General features: G+C 42.6%; 1 protein-coding gene across 2 annotated transcripts in view; it reads right to left on the bottom strand.

Annotated features, from left to right (window-relative positions):
• Nucleotides 1–25,531, bottom strand: part of DPP10 (dipeptidyl peptidase like 10) — a 583,710-nt gene that overhangs the window by 53,108 nt on the left and 505,071 nt on the right. For both annotated transcript variants that reach the window (XM_075430457.1, XM_075430456.1), the window contains exons 8-10: nt 8,249–8,369; nt 3,670–3,824; nt 250–347 (exon numbers count right to left, since the gene is read on the bottom strand). In XM_075430457.1, coding sequence (XP_075286572.1) covers nt 250–347; nt 3,670–3,824; nt 8,249–8,369 — 374 coding nt within the window. The remainder of the gene's footprint in view (nt 1–249; nt 348–3,669; nt 3,825–8,248; nt 8,370–25,531) is intronic.

Genomic DNA, 25,531 nt, shown 5'->3' with positions numbered 1-25,531 from the left:
CATATATTTCAAGTAAATTACAACTTCTCTGGACATCAGAACAAATGCCAGATCCCTGTGATGTTTAAGAGGAGTGTCAATCCAATGCAGCTGTATTTTATTTGATCATCACTATATTCACCCACAGGGATGGAGATCACCCCATTCCAGCCAAAGATAAGTGTTGTGCTGATGCAAAAAGGCAATGATTAGCCTCACAGACAGTCAGGTTAAATTAAACATGAGTCTCAAAACAATGAAATTACATACCTTGATTTGAAGCTGTCAGGTGGCATCAGTTCCAGTGTATGCGCTGGTCCATACAGATTAACTACAAACAGCTTTATTGTTGGGTTTGTTTGACCTGCCTTTGAAAAAGAGCAAACAGAAGCTTTAGAGGCACTAAGTCAGTGACAGCTAAATAGAATCATTCATTAACATAATTCAGTATCTTTATAATAATGAGAAATCATTACAACTTAAAAATCTTAAATTCAAAAAATTAATTTCGCAGCCGTATGAATTACTTAGTTTAAAAAATGAAGTATTAGTTGAGTAATTCTTGCACTGCCCTTTACCAAGGGCAGACCTTCCTGTGCCGAGCAGGGGACCAACGCCAGAAGTGGTTTGGCCCAGTTCAGTAAAGTCAGCTGCAAAAACACAGCCAGTTCCTAAACCGGCAGTTAAGCCCAGCCTCCAGCCAAGTCTTTTCCAGACACTATTGTTCCTTCTTCCAAAAAGCTGTCCCATACCTAGGATAACATTCCTCCTCTTCCTTCACTGTTTCCCCCCAGTCTTCCTCCCCTGGCTTCCTGACATGGAAAAGTTCACTTTTGGTCCTGTTCCGGACCCAGTTGCTTTGGCAGGCCAGCTTTAAGAGAAACAAAATGCTGCTTCTTGCTAATGGGGAATAAAAATGGCAGCTTGATATATATCCACTGTGAAGAGCCTGACAAATCCTGAGGACCTACAGGGAGGTGGGACTCGCCCTTCTCCCAGTAACATGGCTCAATACTAAGGGATGTTCCTGAGATGAAAAGAAAGGACTGGAGACAGAAAGCAAGGCTCTGCAGGGCTGGCAGCGAGATGCAACTAGTCCCATCTCCCTGGCCTAGCCATATCGTATCCAAGCTTCTTTTTCATGTCAGTCCCAGGAGTCACGCAACACTGTACAGCGTCCTTGGGGTATGGGGGATGAAAAGTGTCTCTCTCAAGGCGGCTGACTCCTGTTTAACATCGGAAGGACAAGGTAAAATCACTGATTCTACAGATTTAATCATAATAAGCTACAAAGTTGCATAGCTGGCGCTTCACGGCGGTATTTAGAAATGCAAAACAGCTTGGCTGAAATACACTGACAAATTCCCTTCAGAAACTGGACTTATCTCAAAATATAGTCTGCATGCTGTATCCACTCATTTCTGAGTCTACGGGGGAGAAGAAAGTGGCATTTGTGTATTTCTACTAGTGCTAAAAAAAAGTTTTGAAAATGGATTTAATTAGACTCCTGGATTTTTTTTATTTCAGAAAAGCTTTTACAAAAGATGTGATCTATCAAAGGCCTCCTTTACACAAACCAGCTTACACGAACACAAAATTGTGGAAGAAAACAACTGAAAGATCAAGTCCTTAGGATACAACTGCAGTGTCCTTACGTCCTTTGAACCTTACACTGCATAGCGGTATCCAAGTACTCTCACCTGGAGGGCTGCCATGAGGAATCACTACCCAGCGTGAGCAGGAGTTGTAGAGAGACACCCTAAAGCCTGCCTTCGCAGCGGGCATGGCCGGACCCGTGCCAGCCCCTGAACACGAAGCGCAGGAGCACAGCACTGTGCCAGCCCCGCTCCAGCCACGGCTGAGGGTTCCGTGGGACGGCACTGCCCACCACGGGCTCTCCGGTCAGGGCTGCGCTGCCTCTGCTGTGACCACCCACGGCGTGCCCCGCTCTGCTGCGTGGACACGTCTCAGCCACAGCTCCACGGCAGCGGCTCCTCGCTCGCGCCAAGGGCTGTCCCTGCAGCCAGGCAGCTGCTGTGGGGAGCACGCAGCTCCCGCAGCCCGCAGTGGACATCGGCAGCTGAAGGTGGGTTTCCCACCCGAGCAGAAAGCTCTCACACCCACATCTCTCCCTCGACAGGGAACAGTCTCAACTCCTCTACCACTCAGGGTCTCCTCATGACAAACTGAATAGTGTAAATTTTGTGTAATAACCAGAACATTTGTTCAGTAGCGCAAGAACTCTTTACATTGAAATTCTACTTTGTTTTCAATGTATTTAACAAAACATAAAGTTCCTTTTCCAATTTTTTTTTAAGAATACAGTCTGTGCTTATGACGTACACAGATGTGTATGTTGCAGTATTCAAACACATAATGAGTTTAATTTTATTTTTTAATCATAGATAAAATTTCTCCAATGGTTTCATTAGATAATACAGACCAAACCTTTCTTTTCATCTCTGTTGCTATACCACAAGCTTCATTACCAATTAATGATGTTTAACGGGTAGCTAAATTGGCATTAAATAGACATTAAATAAAGAGAATGTTTTTTCATTAATGAGATTACTGAAGTAGTATTGTGTATCACTTTTATGCTGAATTGCTAATGAAACGGAATTACTCATTTCTTGTTTGCAAAGCTGACTTCAAAAAGCATTCCTTTTTTTCTTTGCTTAGCCACTTAACGTCTTTTGCCAATGCAAGTATGTGAACTAGCTCTGAAAATACTGTTACTGCATTATTTTAGAGTATTATTTCATAGCACAAATACATTATATTTGTCAGGCATATTATAGTTTCATAGTACCTGGTACCGTCTAACTGTCCACCCACCAAGAATCAAGGCTCATCACCAAAAAAGGGCAGCAGGTATAGGGTAACAGGAACATTTTCTAAAGCCCTCAGTGAACTTCCCTTGAAATGTCAAAGGAGTACCACAGACGGGGACCTACATATCCCATCAGAAAGGAGCTCAGGCACTTTGAAATTGCATGCAGGGGATGGATAAACCGGGAAGTTGGAAGATAATACCAGTGCTGCAGCTCAGCAAAAAAACGATGGCTAAGGAGATGCCTAATCAGGAAATCCCCAGAAAACGAGGAGCGATTTCATGCACTACCCCTGTCTGGGCTGTTCTTTCCAGCACGAATCTAAAAACTCGTCTCTAAATCTGAAACTCAGTGCTGGCTATACTTTTTTATGTATTTTTTTTTCTCATTTTGATGGCCAGGAAAAGATTTTACTGTAGTTTATCTTATTCAAGGCTAGTCTGTCACATTTATTAATAACAGCATCATTTATTGAGATATATACATAACTGCATTGGAAGATGCCCTGTGCTCTGCACACAGTGTCTATGACTCCAGTGCAGTTGTGACACTATCTTTTTTTCAGTGCAGTCCTTCACACACATTACCCTCCTCTTAGAAGCGGTAGATAGATTTTACCAAGCCATATATCAACGATGAAATTACTACGAATTAGCTTGCCTGTTGCTCCTCACCCGACAGTTTCTTTCCAGCAAAAGGTGTTACAGTCTACTGAAAAAAAAAAGTAATTATTTCTTAAAAAGCACCATGAACAAAATCAGTCTCTGTTACTGTCTAGAAACATTCCTTCCACATGGCTGAATGCTCTCACTGAACAAGGCAGAGGAGGAGGGGGCTGCACTCACACTAATCTTACCTTAGGATATGGATACTGCTTTCCTTTTGGATACAGACCGCCAGTAAACCGGGGAATAACCATGTTTGGTACCAGAGAGTCATTTATGGTCAGGAACGCCAGTCTTTCACCATCTGGAGACCACCAGTGGGCAACGTGAGAATGAAGAAGTTCCTCTGCAAAACCAGATTTCCTTAGCGTCCATGAAAATAACTATCACATAGTTTCCAGTTCATTTAGTTGGCACTGATTTGTTCTTTCTGTGCCTACTTGAAACGCGTCTGTTGTAATTTCAGAAATTTCACATTATCCTGGGTTGAATGTTTGGATAACAACGCATATCGAAAGACCAAACTTTAAGCATTTTCCTCAAATTAATACTTTCATTGACATCAATAAATCATTGAAATGTGAAAGATGATTGTAATTGCCATATGTTTAGTTCTACTGCTTTCCATTAGATGTGTTTAATTAATTTTTAAATGATTTGGACCATTTTAATAGACAGATTTTTTTTTTAGGATTGTAAATCTTTTTTATTTTTTTCTTTTAATATAAAACTTCAGTATACTCGATTTCTCTGAGCTATGGCACCTGGTAACAAGCAGGTCCTCACACAGTGATATTTATGTAATCATTTTTGGAGCACAATATTTTATTGTCTCAATATAATGGTCAGCTTTAATTCTTAGAAAGTTCAATAATTTTGCAGTGTAATTTTTTGAAAATCCAACCAAAACTTTTTTATCCAAATTTTATTCCATTTCCAAATGAGAGTAATTCTCAAAAATGTCATGCAGTATTTTCTTACATTTATTGTCATTGAATTTCATACTTGAAAGAAATAAAAGAGAAACAACCATAGAAGCAGCACCCAAAACTCCTGGAATTCCAGTAAAGCAGCTCCTGACCAATTCCAAATTCACCCCGTACAGGTCTTCTGTCTTCCACTTGTGAAAAGACTTAGCTTTTTTTCTTTTATTACATATTTGATACGTTGGCTTGTTTGGTGAGTATTTTGTGTTTAAATTTGAAGTGTTTGGCTAGAAAACTAATTGAGAATAGCGTAGTAACAGGAACCAAGGCCTGACTGCATACCTAATTTAAGAGTCTAGCTACAAAACTACTTAAATTGTCAATGGAGACTCTCAAAGCCGCTAATCAGATTCTGAAAGTTTTGAAGCAGCTTCATGGGTTGAATTATCAACAGTTAGGTGCAATGAAGCTGCCACCTGTATTCAAAGTCATATATTCTGGATCCTGCTTCTCTCCCTGGCTGGATAACTGAAACCTTTCACACAGGAGAACAGCAGAGAATGAATGGTGAATATCAGATAGCAAGAACCACAATTGTGTTTGTTTTAAAATATTACTGTTTGCATTCAGACAAGGTTATTCACACACAGGAAAGCTATTCCCAAATGCTTTGTAAGGTAAAATGCTCAGAACAAAATCATGCAAATGATAAAAGAAAACAAATGAGGTCAAAAGGAGGAACAGTTCTCAATTCAACTGAAAACCTCTAAACTTTATCTGAACAATACTCCACCTGCTCAGCTTCTGATGCTATTAAAACTCCACTGAAAGTAGAGGACTGCTCTAAGTCAAACAATGGTTAATGGGAAAGGAGCAGCATCTTCATTCATGCCAACAGACGAGGACTGTGGTCCTCCAATGTGTACAGACAGAATTCCCTTTTACTCTGACTTTAATATTGTGGAGAAGAGCCCACTGCCTGCCTGCATCCCTGGGAACCCAGAGAGTTCTCTCTAAGTCAGGAAATCCAACAACTATTTGGGCAGGGATTAAAAAACTTGGAAAAGAGTGGGCAAAATCACTCAAGGAAGGCTTTAGGACACGCATCAGGAGGAAGGCTTTGGGATGCGTATCACCTCCCACGCCACTTCAGAGACTCTCTAGTCTCAGACTAGACACCATTTGTTTTTCCTTCTCATGACAGAGGTATGCATATAGCTGTAGAGACACGGAATAAGAAGAACAAAATGGGGTGATGACTCATGCAGAGGTATAAGACATTTGGATGACTACTTCTGACTTCCTTTTCAAAAAAGGAGAAGCAGGCTCATGGCCAGGTATGAGTCTTCTGTATCCACGCGTTCACATGCCAGTATCAGCCACAGCACACGTGAATAAGCCTGTGCTTTGTTGTCAGCTAAAAAAGTTCTGTGAAGCTTTAAAGCCTTTCAGTCCCCAAATAACAACTAATAAATGTGTCTGTAGGAATGATGGGCACACATAGAGAAGCAGGAGCATAACCCCAGACAAGCACCATTGCCATTATTGCGCTAACTGCTCTTGTTCTTTCTGAGTTGCCCCATTTTCTTTTTCTGTTCATCACTCATGAAACATTTGCAGCTTAAACAAACAGTCATTTATTTTATCAACAGCTTTGTTGATCGTTCAAACAAATGAAGTTACAAAAAAATCCACATGAACCTCTTTCAGATACTGTTTCTGAGATACACAGGTAAGCTGAAACATAAAAAAAATATTAGCATATTGTCATGTATCGAAAAAAATAATTAGTATTGACTCTCTTTAGTTCTTAAATGTACATCTCATGAATGCAGACACCCAAATCATAGAAACCCTCCGATATTTCTTCCATTAAAACATGTCTTAAACTTCAGTCTGTATAATTCTAGATGGGGTCTACTCCATCCCTTCCAGACAGCTCAAACAAAATGCCTGGCAAATACCTGAACTGATAAGTTGCATTAGGCAACCTTTTGTGGCCCCTTCCAGCCTCAATTATCCTACAATATCCTTATGATCCTTTGCAGACTAGGAAGGAACGTTTTTTAAAGAATCTCATATTGCATTGTGATCTGTGGAGTAGAGTATATGTAGTGTATAATGTTCCTTCGTTATATGGCGTTGACTGCAGCTCCGTGCTGCACCCAGTGGCACACCAAAGAGAGGAGAGACACAGGCTGACCTCTCTCTCCTGAACTGGTGTCCTCAGAACACCCGCAGAACAGGGGCCGGAATTGCCTTGTTGCATCCACGACTACGACTCTTACTAACTTTACTGTGTTTTGGCGAAAACATATCAGCTTCAATGAGTTACATATGTCTAAATTCTTCAATTTGCATGCAGTCATGTTAGACTTGAAGAATATGAAGTGCGTATAAAATGATATTCCGTTCCAAAGACGTCCTTTGCCCTTAAGTTTTGAAATGTGCTACCATCTTAATACATTTCAAAATATTAACAGAAACCTTGGAAGTGGGTAATTATCAGACATAGGCATTTATATGGCTAAGGGAAGCAAACTACCATTCTAATTTCAGAGTTTACTTGGGCAGAGATTTTTAAAAATGTGAGCCATCTGCTCGTAACTACTGATATGCTGAGAGGTATGGATAGACCATTTCTAAGGGCCCCACTGAAGTTCCTTACTACATGACATAAAACCACTCCTACAAAACACCCTGCCCTGCAAAACTCTACTTAGGAGAGGTTATATACTTCAGGCAACTGAGTATTTAACATTGAACTGTTTATCTACAGAATTCCTGAGTCCCATAGAAACACACTGAAATGTGTGTTAATTTTAACCTCTTGTACCAAGTTGGATAATGTGCTCCCTTTTCAAAATTTTTATTATTGTGTCAAAAGCATTTTGAGTCCAGAGAGAAACATTCTGTGGTACTATACAGAAGACGGCTTCAGAAGCCAGAGGATATCAGAAACTGAGTTGTCCCCAACTCCATTGTGGCACTGCTTGCCAGCAGCAAAGTTTTTCAGGAGTCCAGTCCAGGTTGATTTAAGTAAAAGCAGCAGCCACCGTTGAGGTAAGAGTGTGACACTTTTAGATCTTGTCAAAATACTCCAATTGGATTCAAGCATGTTCTTCAAGTCAAGCACAATGTTACTGCCTGCCTTGAGGGGCTGGAGTCTCTCGTGGGTCACGCTAACACACAGCATATCAAACACCACCGAGGCTGAGAGACACCGATTAAAAAAGTGAGGTGCCAGGTAGTATCGTCTTTGATCACCTTTTGCTATGTATCCAGTAGTAAAAAAGAAAACATAGCCAGTTCTGCTTCTATGCTATGATTCTTCCATGTTTTTTTCTATTAGGATGTAAATAGATCGGCACTGTTTTTCACGCAAGCAACAAACTGAGTCTGTTTCCTCCTCACTCACATTGTAAACTCAGAATAGCTCCAACGGTATGAATGGAGTTATTCTAGACAAGAAAAACATACAGGGTGTTTAGTTTTATTTTAACAGCTTTATTTGAAATGCCAGCCCCACTGAAGTTGGTAGAAAAATCCCACATGAAGATTTCACCACTATAGCATTTCTTCACATACTGCCTAGTGTTCATAATACATTTGGTATATTCTGGTTGAAAACAAATTCCTCTTTCTCAGAAAATATTTTTATATGCAAAACAGCAGTCAATACAAAGTACGAATAGATACAAAGGCAATCTTGCAAGAAAATGAGAAGGCCAAGAAGCAAAAACAACCTTAGATAGCACTTTCTGAAACGAATAGATTTATGCTGTTGGGTCTGTACAAGAATCTCTCATCTGTTTTAATAAACAGATATATTTGTCCGGCTTACCTTCATATAACCAGTCTGCAATTCCATTAAAAATAATTCCTTCTTTTCCCGAAGATGTCAGACGCAATGAGCTACTCTTTACATCAGGCTGATAGTAGATGTTATTTTCAAAAATATAAATCTGGATGAGGTAAGAGGGATGGAGAGAAAAAAGAACATTTGGGTAGATATAAATGAATGTTCAGCAATGAATACGAAATTTCCTTAGGCTCAGAACAGTCTACAGAATAATTCAGCATGAGTTTTCACCAACACTGGCTTCATATTTCCTTTTATTATCAATTTGGACAAACTAAGCAAACTTTTAATACTTATTCCAAGCCAAAATCTTCCTTTGAAATTGTCGCCCCAGTTGAAATGTTTCTGTTCACTATAAGAAGTATTATTAAATTCCTCAGAATCATACAAGACACAAGTTTTATAACAGCTGAATAGATAAAGAAATTTTCCATTTACTCCATTCTAATAAAATTATCTGGTTTTCTAGCTGTGAAATTAGACACACATCCGCAAGTACACACAGCACAGTACATCATAACTGTAAGTTACAGCTTTACATCATGGTGTGAGAACTTACTGGAAAAGCAAAAATAAACAGCAGGCTGCTGTTACCTTCTCACAGCTTGCTGACACTATTTCTGACACACAAACATTTTACCTCAAGTGTGCTATAAAAGTGCCCTTTGTTTTCAAGTCTAGGCTCCTCCTTTTCCTGCGAGTAGCAGACTAGACAGAGAGTCCCTGCCTCCTTCACTGCCACTTCTCAGCCTTCTCCGCTTTTCTTTCCCTGCTCACTTGGTTGCACACGGTTTCAAGTTTGCTCATTTTGTGAGACTGAGCTCCAGGCTCCACGACAAAGTGCAATAAAAGAAAGATAACGGCCAAAAAAACCCCAAAAAGGAAAAAAAGAGAAAAAAAGACTACGGAGGAATACGGGGACAGCAAAAAGGGCAGAAGACAAATACAGTGATGATGAGGAAGGTTTATGACATGGAAACTCTCACACACTACATCGTATGCCACAGCAGGCTATATGTCTGCCTTTCTCCTATCAGCCAGGAGACCCTCGAGCACTTTGCTGCAACACAATTTAGGTATGCGCTGTCCCAGCCTTCTTCCCTGGCCCTATCTTTCCCAGTCCGGGTTAATAAGAAACATCAGAGATTCTAACAAGCCAAAAGGTACAGACAGGTACAAAAGGCAGTACCACAGCTCCTAGCATTTTCCGTAATAATGCTCTTAATCCTTTTTGTCTGTACGCTTGCATACCTCATTTTCCCGAGCTGTCAATACCTGTGACTAGACTCTTATTTCAGCTATAATCGTCTCGGAGTCACAGACTTTTGTTTGCCCTGTTGTTAAATTACAATGACCACATATGTGCTGGCACAACTAAACAAAGGAATCAACCTAATATCAGTATTATGCACCAAAGCTGATTCACACTAAGAAAATGCAACTAACAGCACTGGAGAAGCAACACACAATAGAAATTTTTGTTACACTATTTTGTCAGTGTACACTGATATATGGAGTCTCAGGGACTACTAAGATGAAGTAAATATATTTCCACTAAAGACCATTTTAAAAGCCTAGTCATTTATCTTTCATACTTCTATGATAAATTACTTCTGGGAAAATACTAACCAGAGAGCACAGTATTATTATCACTAATACTGCTGTTCGCTTCTAAATTACCATCTGAAATAGATTTCCCTATGAGTCCCCAAACTAATGGCATTTCTTGATTTTTAACAGTAGCCACTTCATGATTTCTGCTGCATAAAGCAATAAAGCTGATGTTTTTTTCATACCATGAGCAATGCAATGATTTTAACCATTACTGGGAATCAAGGGTGACTTGGAACAAAGTACTTTTTGGTCAGAAATTCAAAACTCAGCAGTGAGTTCAAAACTGAACTAAAAATAGTTGACCCAGTTTGAATAATCCAAAATTTACTGACCAGTCATTACATTTATAGTTTTATAAATAATATTTCACACAGTTGAGAATTTATGGGAAGCTGATGTAGGACCCAGCATTAACATCAAAAGAAAACAAGGATTACAGAAAGATGGACATATCAAGCTTCTGAAGTAATATCGACAAACACTTCTTGTAAACGTATACCTCCATAGGAAAAACATATCTCTTTTCCTAAGGTAAAAGAAACAGATACAAGTAATAACAAGGCATGGCTAACTGCTTAAACAAGAAAAATACAATAATTTAGCCGAGTACTTGCTATTTAAGTGAACTAAAAATCTTCCTATCAGACTAAATTACAGATAGCATGAGTAGTGGGAACCACTCCAATGACCACTGCTTAGTAAGGAGCGATTTCTTGTGGTTGACAACCTCTTCTGACACAAACAACTGCTTTCAGATTACAAAAAAAAGCCCACTTGATCAAATGATCCCATTTAATTCAAGCCTCTTTAATTAAAATGAGCTCATTCTAATTCATTTTTGAAGATCAGAAGTATCATTTTTGCTTCTCTCCCCCCTTTTCAGGATGTTTGTATTTTTAATGCTGAAGATATCTGTATTGTCTAGTCTCTGCAATGAAAAACTTCCATTTAAAGCCATCACTGCCAGTCTAAGTACAGGATTAAGAACTACTTGTTTTATGAATGAACCACAAAAAGGTCTTTAATCCTGTTATTACTAGTTACCAGGCATTGCTAATTCCATTTGACATATTTCAGATAAGTAAATATCTCAGAAGGAATATACACTGTTGTGCCACTGATTGTCAGCTTCCTCGGCTTTATTTCCCATTCATTTCCTAAAGCAGCTGTCTCCCTCCTCAATCAGTTTTCAGCCAGCCTCTGAACATCCCCTCTATCCTCTTAGTCTACTCTGTCATCCGAAGTTTCCCTTTTCTTCTCACCACTTGTGGCATGCTGAAAGCTACCTGAAGGAACATTTTTTTTCTTGGAACCCAAGGATTGGAACATTTTAAAATTCTTTTCAAACTTTAAAGCCACCCGGCAGCTCCCTCCCTAGCAAGTGTTGAGCTCATTGCGTACTTGAATTTAACATTAAAACTCACAAATTTACGTTCCTTTGCAAAACGTTGATGTTCCTCCACATAACTAAACAGCATATAAACCCACATCGATGATTTAGGGCTGGTGCACTGGCAAGTACTGCTCTTCACTGGCTGCAGCATTTCGAAAGATCAGTATCCCCATGCTTGCTGCAAAAACATCTTAGAAGGACTCACTATTATGTCTAATCATTTAATCTCATCTGTAATTTTGAATATTTGTTGTAATTCAGGAGGAACCTGATGAGGTTCAACGAGGGCAAGTGCAGGGTCCTGCACCTGGGGAGGAACAACCCCATGCAGCAGTACAGCCTTGGGGTGGACCTGCTGGGGAGCAGCTCTGTGGAGAGGGACCTGGGTGTCCTGGTGGACGACAGGTTGACCATGAGCCAGCAGTGTGCCCTGGCTGCTAAGGTCAATGGCGTCCTGAAGTGCATTAAGAGGAGTGTGGCCAGCAGGTCGAGGGAGGTTCTCCTGCCCCTCTACACTGCCCTGGTGAGACCCCATCTGGAGTACTGTGTCCAGTTCTGGGCTCCCCAATTCAAGAAAGATGAGGAACTACTGGAGAGAGTCCAGCGGAGGGCTAGGAGGATGGTGAGGGGACTGGAGCATCTCTCCTACGAGGAGAGGCTGAGGGAGCTGGGCTTCTTCAGCCTGAAGAAGAGAAGGCTGCGAGGGGACCTAATAAATGCTTATAAATATCTGCAGGGTGGGTGTCAGGAGGATGGGGCCAAGCTCTTTTCAGTGGTGCCCAGCGACAGGACAAGGGGCAATGGGCACAAACTGAAGCACAGGAAGTTCCGTCTGAACATGAGGAAGAACTTCTTCCCTCTGAGGATGACGGAGCCCTGGAACAGGCTGCCCAGGGAGGTTGTGGAGTCTCCTTCTCTGGAGATATTCAAGACCTGCCTGGACAAGACCCTGTGCAGCCTGCTGTAGGAGACCCTGCTTCGGCAGAGGGGTTGGACTAGATGATCCACAGAGGTCCCTTCCAACCCCTAACATTCTGTGATTTTCCTCATGGAGCCCGCAGTCTGCTCTTTGTACTGACAGGAATGGCTTCGTGCACATTTCCTGCCTAACCCCTGCAGTCAGGGCTGCGTTCCCCTCCATTCCTAACCATGCCCAAGTGCTCATCTCTAACTCATTCACTTCTTGGATATAACGACTTGGGAGTTAAAAAGTTGATTTCTGCAGCAAAAGAAACAGCATAGTTGTAACAGGAGAGACATCGTCGTGAAGGCTACAAGTAGTGGTCTGAGATGCTCTTTGCTTTGTTCTCTGTAAACCCAAGCTGTGGATTCAATTAAGCACAAGTACTTTCTGTGGCCACAAAAACTAATTTTCCATCTTACATTACTGCCAGAGCAACGCAGCCAAGAAAGACATTTCTAAAAGGCGTACTCGTTGCGAATTCCTCTTCCCAGTATAATATTTATATGGTACAAGTGTAAGTCACATGCAACTCTAAGCCCTCTGAAATGGTAATAGATCACCACCTGAAGTTAATTCTGTTCACAAGATTGTCAATAGAACTTGCTTGCTTTTGTCTAGCGTTTGCACATCCAACGCCTACCAGCAGCTAAGTGTCTTGGCTTTGTGTTCCTCTGAAATAGCCACAGCTAGAGCAAATACGTGCACAACACCCATGGTTTCACCAGAGAGCAATGATGGGAGCTGCTTCTCCCCCAGTTAGTCCTCGGCTCCCATTTGCCTGCTGTGGCCATGACACCAGCCCACGCTCCTGCTGCTGCAAGAGGTGCAGTCCAGACTTTAGGTGGAAAAGAGACACTGGTTTTATTTTATCTGGATTATCATGAGCTCACCAACGAACAGTAGAGATGGAACTATTCCTCAGCTGCAACATGCAAAAAATCCTACACCAGGCCCCAGAAGCAGAGGAAATCCTTCAACAACATGGTCAAACTCTCCCCTCCCTGCAAAACACCTAAGATCCTTTTCTTTGGCTCACATTTTTTTAGCTTTCTTGCTCAATTTAAACATTGCCACGAATGCTTTCTGGCGAAAACAATTTCTGCAGAAAACTGCTTACAGTTCTACTTTATGCTGCACTAAAAAATATTTCCAAGCTTTTATTTCAAAACCACAAAGACTAGATAGAAATTTTTATTTTTGAGGTGGTCGCTGCTGCTGCTGATTAGTTGCAGTACAGCAATACATAGAAGCTGAATTTATGAGCCACAATTTTGTCTTTAAAATTGAGTGAAAGAGAGAGCAAGTGGCTGGGAGAGGACTCGGAGTATCACTTTTCCTACCACAAAGACTTAAACTCTCAAATACAGCAAGGCAGACAGCAAATCATGACACTGGGATAAGAATTACTGATCAAAACCAACAAAAAAATATTCTTGGAGCAGAATATTCCTAACACATGTGCCTAAAATCCTGACTCTGGTAAGTAAAAGTAATCATGTGCCCAAAGGTTTCCAGGGCGGGGACTGCACATGATTCATCACTTTGGATATTGTGTTTCGGGCAATGTCACGTAAACCAAAAACTTCGCTTGCAAGTCTATCTCCACTCAGGTATTTAGGAGCAAGTAAAAGTAAAAGGGCTTTTCTTAGCATATACTTGGGTCTAATTACTACATCACGAGTACTAAAATGTTGACTGTAACTACTGAATCTTCCAAAACTGCTAAAAGAGGAGTTGCTCACTGTGTATCAGACAGGTATTCTCATGAATACATCAGTGGCTTTGTGCCCAAAATGCTTTCACAGCTTTCAGGCATGAAGATAAGAAAATAAATTGAAAAAGGCACAAAGTGGAACCAGGCTATGCTATCTTCTATGAAAATTATTATTATGCCTTTTTTAACCTCTTCTCTTCATCACCTATTTCCCAAGTGTTTTTAAAGTATTTAAAATGATGTTTTAGCTAAGACCCTTGGCTAATAATGCTATAAATGGGGATAAATATAAAAATCTATGGCCTTCAAAATTATTTGACTTGTTTTCTTAGAGATTTTGCACAGCTAATCATATCAGGCTTAAAACCAAATGAAAAAACTCACAGCATTTCTTTAATTATTTTATTAAGTACTTTCCAATTAATGAAAAACATCTGCAAGAATGCTTTGGATTAGTCAGATTAATTCTTGATAATGACCAGATTTATTTCAACTGACTGAAGAATTTGAGGCTCTGCTTGATCTAATGTTCCACCTACAGCACTAATCCTTCCCTTCTTCCACATCTGTCAGCCTCTAAACTATTTTTTCATAAATGTTCTTCTAAATTAATTTATTCCAGAACACTTATTTATTGTTTGCAACATGTTTCAGCATTACATGATTTTATTTCAGGCTGAGGTCTTAAGCAGAGCACCCAGTCCGAGCAGTTAGCTCCAGATGGCAGACAGCTGTGAAAATATAGAGACATCTAATCCCACAGCTGAACGGCAAACCTAGTGCCAATAGCTGGAGAGGCCCCCTGTGTGTCTTTAATCATTTCAAACACTACAGGCAGAGAAAAATCGCTAAATTACTGAAAAATACTCTACTTTTTCCCTTTAGGTGCTCCACTGAAGCCTTCTGCATGGGGCATATCCACACTCCATCACTCCCCTGATTGCAGGGTAGCGTATCGGCAACAGTTCAAGCTTTTTACTCACCAGTTGGGCAGCAGCTGCAGTTTGCCTGGAGCTGTGTGGAGGTCACCAGGAGATCACCTTCCCCGCACAGGAGCAGGGAGCGTGCGCAAAGCAGAGCGTTGAGCTCTCTACCAAAGCATGGGCAGCTTCTCTATCAGAGGCTGCCAGCAGCTGGTTGGCCCCGACAGCTGAGACAGTCACTACCAGATATTTGCACAGGTCCTAGAAATTCATCCAGACACCAAAGTTCAGACTTGTATTTATATCCAAAAGCTCAGTTTTCTTCAGGTGGGAGAGAAACAGAGCTGCAGCCCTTGCTGACAAAATCTGTCTCCTTCTCTGGAACCAGTCACCAGTCTCACTTGCAGAGAAGCCTACCAAACTGGAAGGCAAATTTCTCTCAAACCTGACTTTAAGGAGGTACACTTTACAACCTAGCATTAGTCCTTTCTCTAAATTATGCATGGATAAATTATTTTTATATGAATATGCTAAGGTAGCTTATCACGCAACAAGTTCTTAAAATAGATTACACAAACGCTAACTATATAGGTATAATGTATTGCCACCACTGTTCCCCTACACAAGGGAACCACCTTGGGTCTAGAAGCAACATCACTCACTCACGTCGCGCTCTGCCCAAGCTGAAGGTACATCTCCACACTCTGTACCACAACCAGGTACTTGCTGGCCCATGTCACACTTCTTAGTGTAGCGTGGCCACACTTTAAAAGCCATGAGATGGTACAGCTGTCCTATAAAGCACAAGTTTGCAGATCCCCAGTCTAATATTTCCACATTACCTGATGTGAAATGCTAGTAGAAATCACTAAGAAATACATCAGAGGAAAATTAGTTAGCACAGCCTTTAAAATTGTCTCTGTATTTATCATAGTGAAAACTTGGGACACCTATCCCAGAATGCTTAATATATCTGGGACTTGTTTTCCTAACTTAATGAGTGAATCTTTCCAATTAATCCTCCAGAGTTTGAGCATGGCAGATTTGTTTGTCTTCCTGATTTATATCACCAGCACAAATACATTTTGCCATCAATAATAACAGAAATATGTAATGCAAACCGCAAGTGTCAGTGGGCTTTGCAGCCATGATTTACCCTTAGATAAGTTACATCAGCTCCTGAAATCAACTTTTCAAGATAAAAATATAATAACCCAGAATCCAGCATCTTGTCTTGAAGGAAAGAAATGGTGGAGTGTGACTAATGGCATGATTTGTCAGTACATGGATGCACCAGGACAAACACCTAGCTCAAGGAAGGTGCCAACCAAACTCTAAAGCTACCGAGCAGATACAGCTGGAAAGGAAACAAAGGTGCCATCTGTATCAATACATCTTTGGTTAAAAAAAAATATCCATACAAATAGCACTGGTATCTCCCTGTACAGGTGAGTGTCCTACCTGTGAACTGAGGAAATCACCAGATTCTTCCACATATTCTTTGAACAACTACTACATAAATAACTATTCCAACTCGGAACAACTTCAGCACTCCCACTTAATACCCCAGAGGACATGACAGTCTTCCTTACCTTTGACGTAGGGAATATGAGGTGCGACAAGACTAAGGAATTTCTGATTATGCCCAGAAGGAGACCTTCGGGCATTCAGGAAATGCTGCTGCTGCAGGTCTCCGGCAGCTGCTAATGACAGTGCTAAAGACGTCCACCTAAAGCATCTTCAGGCAGCCCTTCTCTGGCCATATTGCTGCGTGACCTTGGCAAGGACACACAGTTTCCCACTCTTTGGACTAGCATGGGTGTTGTCAGAGCCCGACGTTCCACATAACACACCACTCAGCTGCACTTTTTGCTTCATGCAGAGGGGTAAGTGTTTTTACTGACGCAGAAACAAGTGTCATCCTGCACCCACACAGACAGCCTGGCTAGCCAGCTGACTCCACCATCATCATGGCTGATAGCTACATCCCAGCATCGGATCTATCAAACTTCTTCATTTCCTAAGCATACAGCAAAATTCCATCCCTTCTTGTGAGACTGCCAGCTAATTAGTTGGATAATTAATTCTTCAAAAACTTCAAGATGTTTTTCCATCTGGGCTCGCCTCTTACCATTTGTTCCGTCTCCCATCTTACCATACATTAACCAGGGCCAAATCCAACTGCCCTTAGTTAGATCAGTCACTAAAATTTCCGGATGAAATATGTTTCCTCGCTAACAACTGATAATACACATAATATCAGCTATTCATTAGACAGAAGAAAATCAAATAAAAAATACTTTCCTAGTAGCTCAGCAAATATTGTACTTTGCTTCTCAGAGATCAAACCATAACTTCTCCAATTTCAGGTACAAAACTAAGTTGGCACAGCACTATTTTGCAGTTTAACCTCATACTGGGAAGAGAAAGAAGATCCCACAACACAGGCAGCAGCTGTATTTTTCCTAGTCCTGAGTTCATGTTGGAGCATGCGGTGGAACAAAATACACAGCAATGGGGGAATCGGAATAGAATCACAGAATCACTAAGGCTGGAAAAAGACCCTTAAGACCATTAAGTCCAACTGCTAACCTAACACTGGCAAGTCCACCACTAAACCACGTCCTTAAGAATAACTTGTTATGCTACCTAGCCCACAGCTGAAGGAGCGCAATATGTAAGTACAGTTTAAATAGCTTTCACATAGCCAGTTTAACCAGCAGTTAACTAGCAGTTAAAACTCAGAATCAAAGATACCGACACAGAGCCCTTACACCTAAGTGTTATGAGGAAAAATTAGTTTGAAGCTAAATAGATTGATCAAAACTTGTTTGGCGGTGTTTATACTGCACGATAATATGTATGCATACATACATATTATATATAGCCAAAGAGTCAATGCTCTTTGTTTGCTGAACGACATGTTGCTCCATATGTGAAGTCCAGCACAAAAAAGTGATCTTAAATATGGAAATAAGTGGTATCTTAAATAAAATAATTAATTTAAAAATTATTTTCAAGTGATTATTAGGAAAAAAAAAGGGGTTTCAATTCCTACTGCTGTTTTCGCAACAATTATGGAAAATGCAGATATCTAAGCACTTTCTTTGATTTGTAAATATTATTGGAACTAACTTTGTATTACAGGAAGAAATTAAAATCAAACCCCTGCACCCACACAGAAACCATTTGGTTTTGGTTTTTCAACACTTGCTGTCAAGATAACAAGTTTGGATTTCATTTAAGTACTTCACATCTTTGTTACCAATTTCTGGTTCACGGACCTAAAAATTATATAAGTAGCTCCACTTCAGAAACTTACCATTAGTTTTCATGAATTTAAAAAATATTGCAAACTAGCCGCAGTATTTGTCAATGAATTACCACTACAAATAAATACCTGGCTTGGCATCTTCTCCACCACTGCTCAGCACCCTCCAAAGATCCGACAGACACACTTTTTTTTTTTCCTAACAGAGCCACTGATTGTGTTATTCGTAGTCACAGTGTAACGTCTGTTCTCTTCTTCAAGTCCAAAGTGAACTTGTCATCCGATTTCACTTACTATACCCCTGGGACTTACAGACTTAAATTGAGATTGCCAGACCATCATTATACCCACTGTTACACAGGATGAGTAACTCCTTTCCACCCTCTTCCCTTGCCAAAATCTCATTTAGTTGAAGCAGCTTCCCACTGAAGAGCAAGGTGTACTTACGAGTACATGTTTTGTGTGTCAATGCAACAACAGTCTAACTGCTGGGTTTTTTTTTCCTCTCATGGAAAAAAAAAATATCCTTATTTTGGGAAAAAAACACTTTCTAACATCATCCAGAAGGACCAGACACGCAGTGTACACAGCTGTTTATTATACCAAGTTAGAAGTTCCGCGATGGCAATCCAAACCTCCTGGTCTGTACCAAAGCCCTGCTATGGCCAGGAGCTACAGGGCACATGCTGCAGTGAGCCACAGGACTCCTTCAGGTCTCTGTCTGGCCGCAGCAAAGAGGTGGCTTTTCCTGTGTTCTGTGATGAACTGGTGTTGTGATGCCATTTGGCTTGTACCTACCTACAGCTTGAGACTCAACACCCATCTTCAATATAACTCTACTGAATAAATTGCTGGCACAGGGGTCACTCAACTGCTTATGGACTGCATGCATGGTAAGGGTGATGGGCACACCACCAATTTTCCTGTGACAATGCTCCACACAGGTGTCTCCAAGTTAGGTGTCAATTTACTGTTCCACACGTGTGAAAGGGAGATCCGTTGCACACAAAATCACAGCGACAAAGCAGATCTCTGGGGGTAATCTGCATGTGTTGGAAAAGCATCAAGATAAAGGGTCAGTGTTTGCCACTCTTGCCCACAGTAATCAGCTGTGGAAGAAGCTCCATGGTAATGAACCGGGACACACACGCATTGAGAGGCAAGTACAATGCAAGGTGGCAAAACAATTCTAATGCATTTCCCTGGTGCGACTGATTATTCTGCTGATGTCTTTCTTACAGGTAATGCAGCGATCTCCAGAACCAAGCAGAATTACTATATTTTGTATACCATAAACCACCAGAAAGTGGCTTATAAAGCTTTTATAAGTGTGAATTTTGGATGGTTAGAGTATTTGTTAGTGACTTTCTTATTTACAATTATGCAGACTTTTTCCAAAATCCTTCCCCGCCCCCTCCCCTGCCCCCCAATCTTACAAATTTTTTATCCAGTTCATCTATATTACAGATGGCAATTTCAAGGCAAGTTTTATGGAACTGTATTGAAAAGCAGCTTTCTATTACATCCCTTTCCCCTACATAGTACCTGTAGTCTATTTAGACTCTGAGCTCCTACGGACAGGGATAGCAGGCTAAAATGTCCAATACAGCTTGCGATAGAGCTGCTTTGCAAGTGTCCAGTAGTGCAGAATGGCTCTGATCTCCTCTCTGCAGGTTTTTTTTTTCTCTTTCGCAGGTCAGTCTATACTGGTATAAAATTTTCAGAGATGTTCAGCTCTGACTTGCTCCATATCTTACTCCACAGTTCCACTGCACCCCAGACCAATAAATTATGCAGATACTGGGCACAGCAGGTACCATCAGCTACCTAAGCAAAGCAAGGCAGTAGACAAAAATCTACTCTTACATGATCTATGTTTCAAAATTGTCAAGATACATTGCAAATGAGGCAGAAAACAAATAATAGCTAATAACAAAATGATCATAATTGTAAGGAATAATAACTATATTCACTCTTAAAGGTACCAATTTTCTAAAGCTTGTGATTGACCTAGACACGAATTTTCTCAGGGGAAGCTTTCAACCCTTTTGCTTATGTTGTAATTAAGGCAGAGAGGAAGTAGCTGTTGATCAGTGTGAAACACGGAGACCTCAAAACACACACATCTCAATGTCATATACCGCCTTTTTTGTTTTTTGTCAGCTACAATATGTTAATTTTATTTTTGCAGTCATCAAGCTGCCAGACATAGCACGAACAGCAGAATAGAACACTGAAGCACCACTTTTCTGCTGTATAGATTAATGTCACTGCATCACAGTAATGTGGTAGCACAATTGTTTCTGAACAACTGCAAACAATCTACAAAGCTATTATATTTAATTGCTATTTAGATAGTTTATAAATCTACTGTAAACAATAGCGAGGATGCACTCATAATGCAGCTACAAGATTAGTTACTAATGTCAGGGAATAAACCAGGGCATGAACTCACATGATACAACAACTCACAGCAACTCCATGATAACTCCATGATAACTCTGATGCTTATGTCCTTGATTTGCAATAAAAGCAAGGAATCATTGCCCTCTTTTGTTTAGACACACATTAGTTAAGTTGCCTTTCCAACAATATTGGATCACGGTGTTCACTGAATTCACACCCTGACTAAAGCCATAATAACTTATGAATGCAAACATTGAGCTATGTGTTACACCAACAAACCCACATGTAACATCTGAACTCTGACCAACGCAAAAAGCTACTTTATAAATCTCTGTGATTGCACAGTAGATTATGGTAAGACTGCCTTGCCCCCAAGCTGATAGGCTGGATCTACTGCCTGTGGAGCTGCCTGAAGAACGACACTGGCTGCAGCAATGTTCAAAATGGCTTTGAGGGATTGGACTGCTCAAGCTTTTGGTGGTCTTCTGTGTAAATGATGTGTGTAACAGACTTCTCTATAAACAGTGTATGCTCAGGAACTCACACTCCTTATTCCTTGCATTTGCTGATAGCTTCTGACTAATGAACCAGCATGGGACAGCGTGGACAGAAATGTCACTCTTGCATGCCTGGGTTGCTCCTACAGACTTACAATAAAACCCTAATTTGCCCTTACCATAAAATCTTTTTAAATGATCCCTGGTATTTCGAAGGCTCATCTCACACTGATATCAAGTCTTCAACTCTGCCCAGACTGATCAATCTGTAACAGAAGCTAAAATGAAAAATTTTCAACCTAATGACTCCAGAAGAAAAAAGGTAATGCTGGGAGACAGGATAATATCCAAGATTACTGTCTGGACTTGGTGCCAGAGAAGGAATTTCCTCTGTTTCCTTTGACAAAATGTAAGAAAGTACCATCCTAGTAGCAAGGACCAAAGTCAAAAAACACAGAATTGAAAATGCTGTGGTAAAATACAGTGGTAGACCATCCCTGAGAACTTTGCACATTATTCAAATGCTGAAGTAGACCAGGGTGCCTCTGAGCATCCTGTATTCAAGAAACCCAGGCAGGGTTTAACACAAATCTTTGTCCTTTCAGCTGTTATTGCTGACTCAGCCCATCTTGTCGTATGGCACGTGTGCCTTGGTCTCCCCACTATGCACGCTATTCAAGTTCCCAGTTGTCTTTACGATGGGCCAACATTTAAGCAGATGGCATCTACCTGTACAGACTCCACAGCCACTTACCACTTAACACAGACAGGGCATTCAATGCAAGAAAAACAGTTTGTCTTAAAATAGCTCATTAGGAATGAGACAAATAGGAATGAGAAAATTGACTAACACTTACAATAGCATTTCTGTTTGGGACAGTTACAGAATCACAGAATAGTAGGGGTTGGAAGGGACCTCTGTGGGTCATCTAGTCCAACCCTCCTGCCGAAGCAGGGTCACCTACAGTAGGCTGCACAGGACCTTGTCCAGGCGGGTCTTGAATATCTCCAGAGAAGGAGACTCCACAACCTCCCTGGGCAGCCTGTTCCAGTGCTCCGTCACCCTCAGAGGGAAGAAGTTCCTCCTCATGTTCAGACGGAACTTCCTGTGCTTCAGTTTGTGCCCATTGCCCCTTGTCCTGTCACTGGGCACCACTGAAAAGAGCTTGGCCCCATCCTCCTGACACCCACCCTTCAGATATTTGTAGGCATTTATAAGGTCCCCTCGCAGCCTTATCTTTTTCAGGCTGAACAAGCCCAGCTCCCTCAGCCTCTCCTCGTAGGGGAGATGCTCCAGTCCCCTCACCATCCTCGTAGCCCTCCGCTGGACTCTCTCCAGTAGCTCCTCATCTTTCTTGAACTGGGGAGCCCAGAACTGGACACAGTACTCCAGATGAGGCCTCATCAGGGCAGTGTAGAGGGGAAGGAGAACCTCCCTTGTCCTGCTGGCCACACTCTTCTTGATGCACCCCAGGATCCCATTGGCTTTCTTGGCAGCCAGGGCACACTGCTGGCTCATGGTCAACCTGTCGTCCACCAGGACACCCAGGTCCCTCTCCGCAGAGCTGCTCTCCAGCAGGTCCACCCCAAGCCTGTACTGGTGCATGAGGTTGTTCCTCCCCAGGTGCAGGACCCTGCATTTGCCTTTGTTGAAACTCATCAGGTTCCTCTCTGCCCAGCTTTCCAGCCTATCCAGGTCACGCTGAATGGCAGCACAGCCTTCTGGTGTATCTACCACACCTCCCAGTTTTGTGTCATCAGCAAACTTGCTGAGTGTACATTCTACCTCTTCATCCAGGTCGTTGATGAAGAAGTTAAACAAGACTGGGCCCAGTACTGACCCTGGGGGGACACCACTTGTTACCAGCCTCCAACTAGACTCAGCGCCGCTGATGACAACCCTCTGAGTTCTGCCATTCAGCCAGTTCTCTATCTACTTCACCGACCACTCATCCAGCCCACACTTCCTCAGCTTCCCTTGGAGGATATCATGGGAGACTGTGTTGAAAGCCTTGCTGAAGTCAAGGTAGACAACATCCACAGCTCTCCCTTCGTCTACCCAGCCAGTCATGTCATCGTAGAAAGCTATCAGATTGGTCAGGCATGATTTCTCCTTGGTGAATCCATGCTGACTACTCCTGATAACCTTCTTTTCTTCCACTTGCTTGATGATGGCCTCCAGGATAAGCTGCTCCATCACCTTTCCCGGGATGGAGGTGAGGCTGACCGGCCTGTAGTTCCCTGGGTCCTCCTTCTTGCCCTTTTTGAAGACTGGAGTGACATTGGCCTTTCTCCAGTCCTCGGGCACCTCTCCTGTCCTCCAGGACCTCTCAAAGATGATGGAGAGTGGCTCAGCAATGACATCCGCCAGCTCCCTCAGCACTTGTGGGTGCATTCCATCAGGGCCCATGGATTTGTGGACATCCAGATCACTTAAGCGATCCCTCACAGAGTCCTCCTCGACCAAGGGAAAGTCGTCCTCTTTGTAGGCTTCTTCTCTTACCTCCGGGGCTTGGGATTCCTGAGGGCCAGTCTTAGCACTGAAGACTGAAGCAAAGAAGGCATTCAGTAGCTCTGCCTTCTCCGCATCCTCCGTCACCAGGACACCCGCCTCATTTAGCAGCGGCCCCACGTTGTCCCTAGCCTTCCTTTTGCTGCTGATGTAGTTGAAGAAGCCCTTCTTGTTGTTTTTGACATCCCTTGCCAGCTTCAATTCCAGGTGAGCCTTGGCCTTCCTCGTCGCATCCCTGCATGCTCTCACCACGTTTCTGTACTCTTCCCAAGTGGCGTGTCCCTCTTTCCACATGCCATGCACCTTTCTCTTCTGCCTGATCTCCGCTAGAAGCTCCTTGTTTAACCACGCAGGTCTCCTGCCTCCTTTGCTAGATTTCTTTCTCAGGGGGATGCATTGTTCCTGTGCATGGAAGAAGTGTTGTTTAAAGAGCGACCAGCACTCATGGACCCCCCTGCCTTCGAGAGCCCTGGCCCACGGGATTCCTCCCAGTAGCTCCTTGAAGAGGGCAAAGTCAGCCCTCCTGAAGTCCAGGGTTTTGATCCTGCTTATCACCCTGCTTCCTCCACGCAGGATCCTGAACTCAACCATTTCATGGTCACTGCAGCCGAGTCTACCTCCAACCTTCACATCCTCCACCAGTCCCTCCTTGTTTGTTAACACAAGGTCCAGCAGCGCACCTTTCCTTGTTGGTTCCTCCACCACTTGCATCAGAAAGTTATCATCGATGCTCTGTAGGAATCTCCTGGATTGCGCCTGCCTAGCTGTATGGTCTTCCCAGCTGATGTCAGGGTGGTTGAAGTCCCCCATGAGAACCAGGGCCTGTGACTGTGAGGCTGCTTGCAGCTCCCTGTAGAAGGCCTCATCAACCTCCTCCTCCTGGTAAGGTGGCCAGTAGTACACACCCACCGTAATGTCACCCTTATGAGCCTGTCCCTTAATTCTAACCCACAAGCTTTCAACTCCTTCCTCATTTGCCCCCAGGCCAAGCTCAATGCATTCCAGTTGCTCCCTCACATATAGAGCAACTCCCCCACCTCTCCTTGTTGTTCTGTCCTTCCTAAAGAGTCTGTAGCCATCTATGACAGCATGCCAGTCATGCGAGTTGTCCCACCACGTTTCTGTGATGGCGACCAAGTCGTAGCCGTCCTGCTGTATAATGGCTTCCAGCTCCTCCTGTTTATTGCCCATGCTCCGTGCATTGGTGTAAACACACTTGAGCTGGGCTGTCAATCTCACCCCTGGCCTTGGCACTCCAAGCCCAGGCTCATCCCTAGTGAGCTGGGCAATATCCCCTTCCCCCTTCGAACCTAGTTTAAAGCCCTCTCAATGAGCCCCGCCAGCTCGTGGCCAAGAATTCTTTTCCCCCTTTGAGATAGCTGAACTCCACTTGTTGCCAGCAGGCCCGGTGCTGTGTACACCTCCCCATGATCAAAGAAGCCAAAATTTGACTGATGGCACCAGTCCCTGAGCCACCTGTTAACCAGGTGAGTTTTCCTGCCCCTTTCAGTGCTGTTCCCTGCCACTGATGGGATGGAGGAAAACACCACCTGCGCCCCTGATCCCTCAACCAGTCGCCCCAGTGCCCTGAAGTCCCTTTTGATGGCCTTGGGACTTCTTTCTGCTATCTCGTCCCCGCCAACCTGCATTACCAAGAGGGGGTAGTAATCAGAAGGCCGCACCAGACCAGGGAGTTTCTTCGCAACATCCCTAACCCGGGCCCCAGGGAGGCAGCAGACTTCCCTGTGGGATGGGTCCGGTCGGCAGATCGGGCCCTCTGTTCCCCTCAGAAGGGAATCACCTATGACAATGACCCTCCTTTTTTTCTTAGTTGAGGCAGTCGTAATTCTTGGGGCTGTCTGATTCGTTCTAGGCAACCCCTTGGATGGAGCCTCACCTTCACCCACATCCTCTGTGGCCGGTCCCTCACATTCCAGAGCCCCATATCTGTTGCTTAAGGGCTACTGGGCA

The sequence above is a fragment of the Opisthocomus hoazin genome, chromosome 9 (assembly GCF_030867145.1).
Source record: "Opisthocomus hoazin isolate bOpiHoa1 chromosome 9, bOpiHoa1.hap1, whole genome shotgun sequence".
Taxonomy (NCBI): Eukaryota; Metazoa; Chordata; class Aves; order Opisthocomiformes; family Opisthocomidae; genus Opisthocomus; species Opisthocomus hoazin.
Note: the sequence above shows the minus strand (reverse complement) of the source record. Positions and strands in the feature narration are given on the sequence as shown.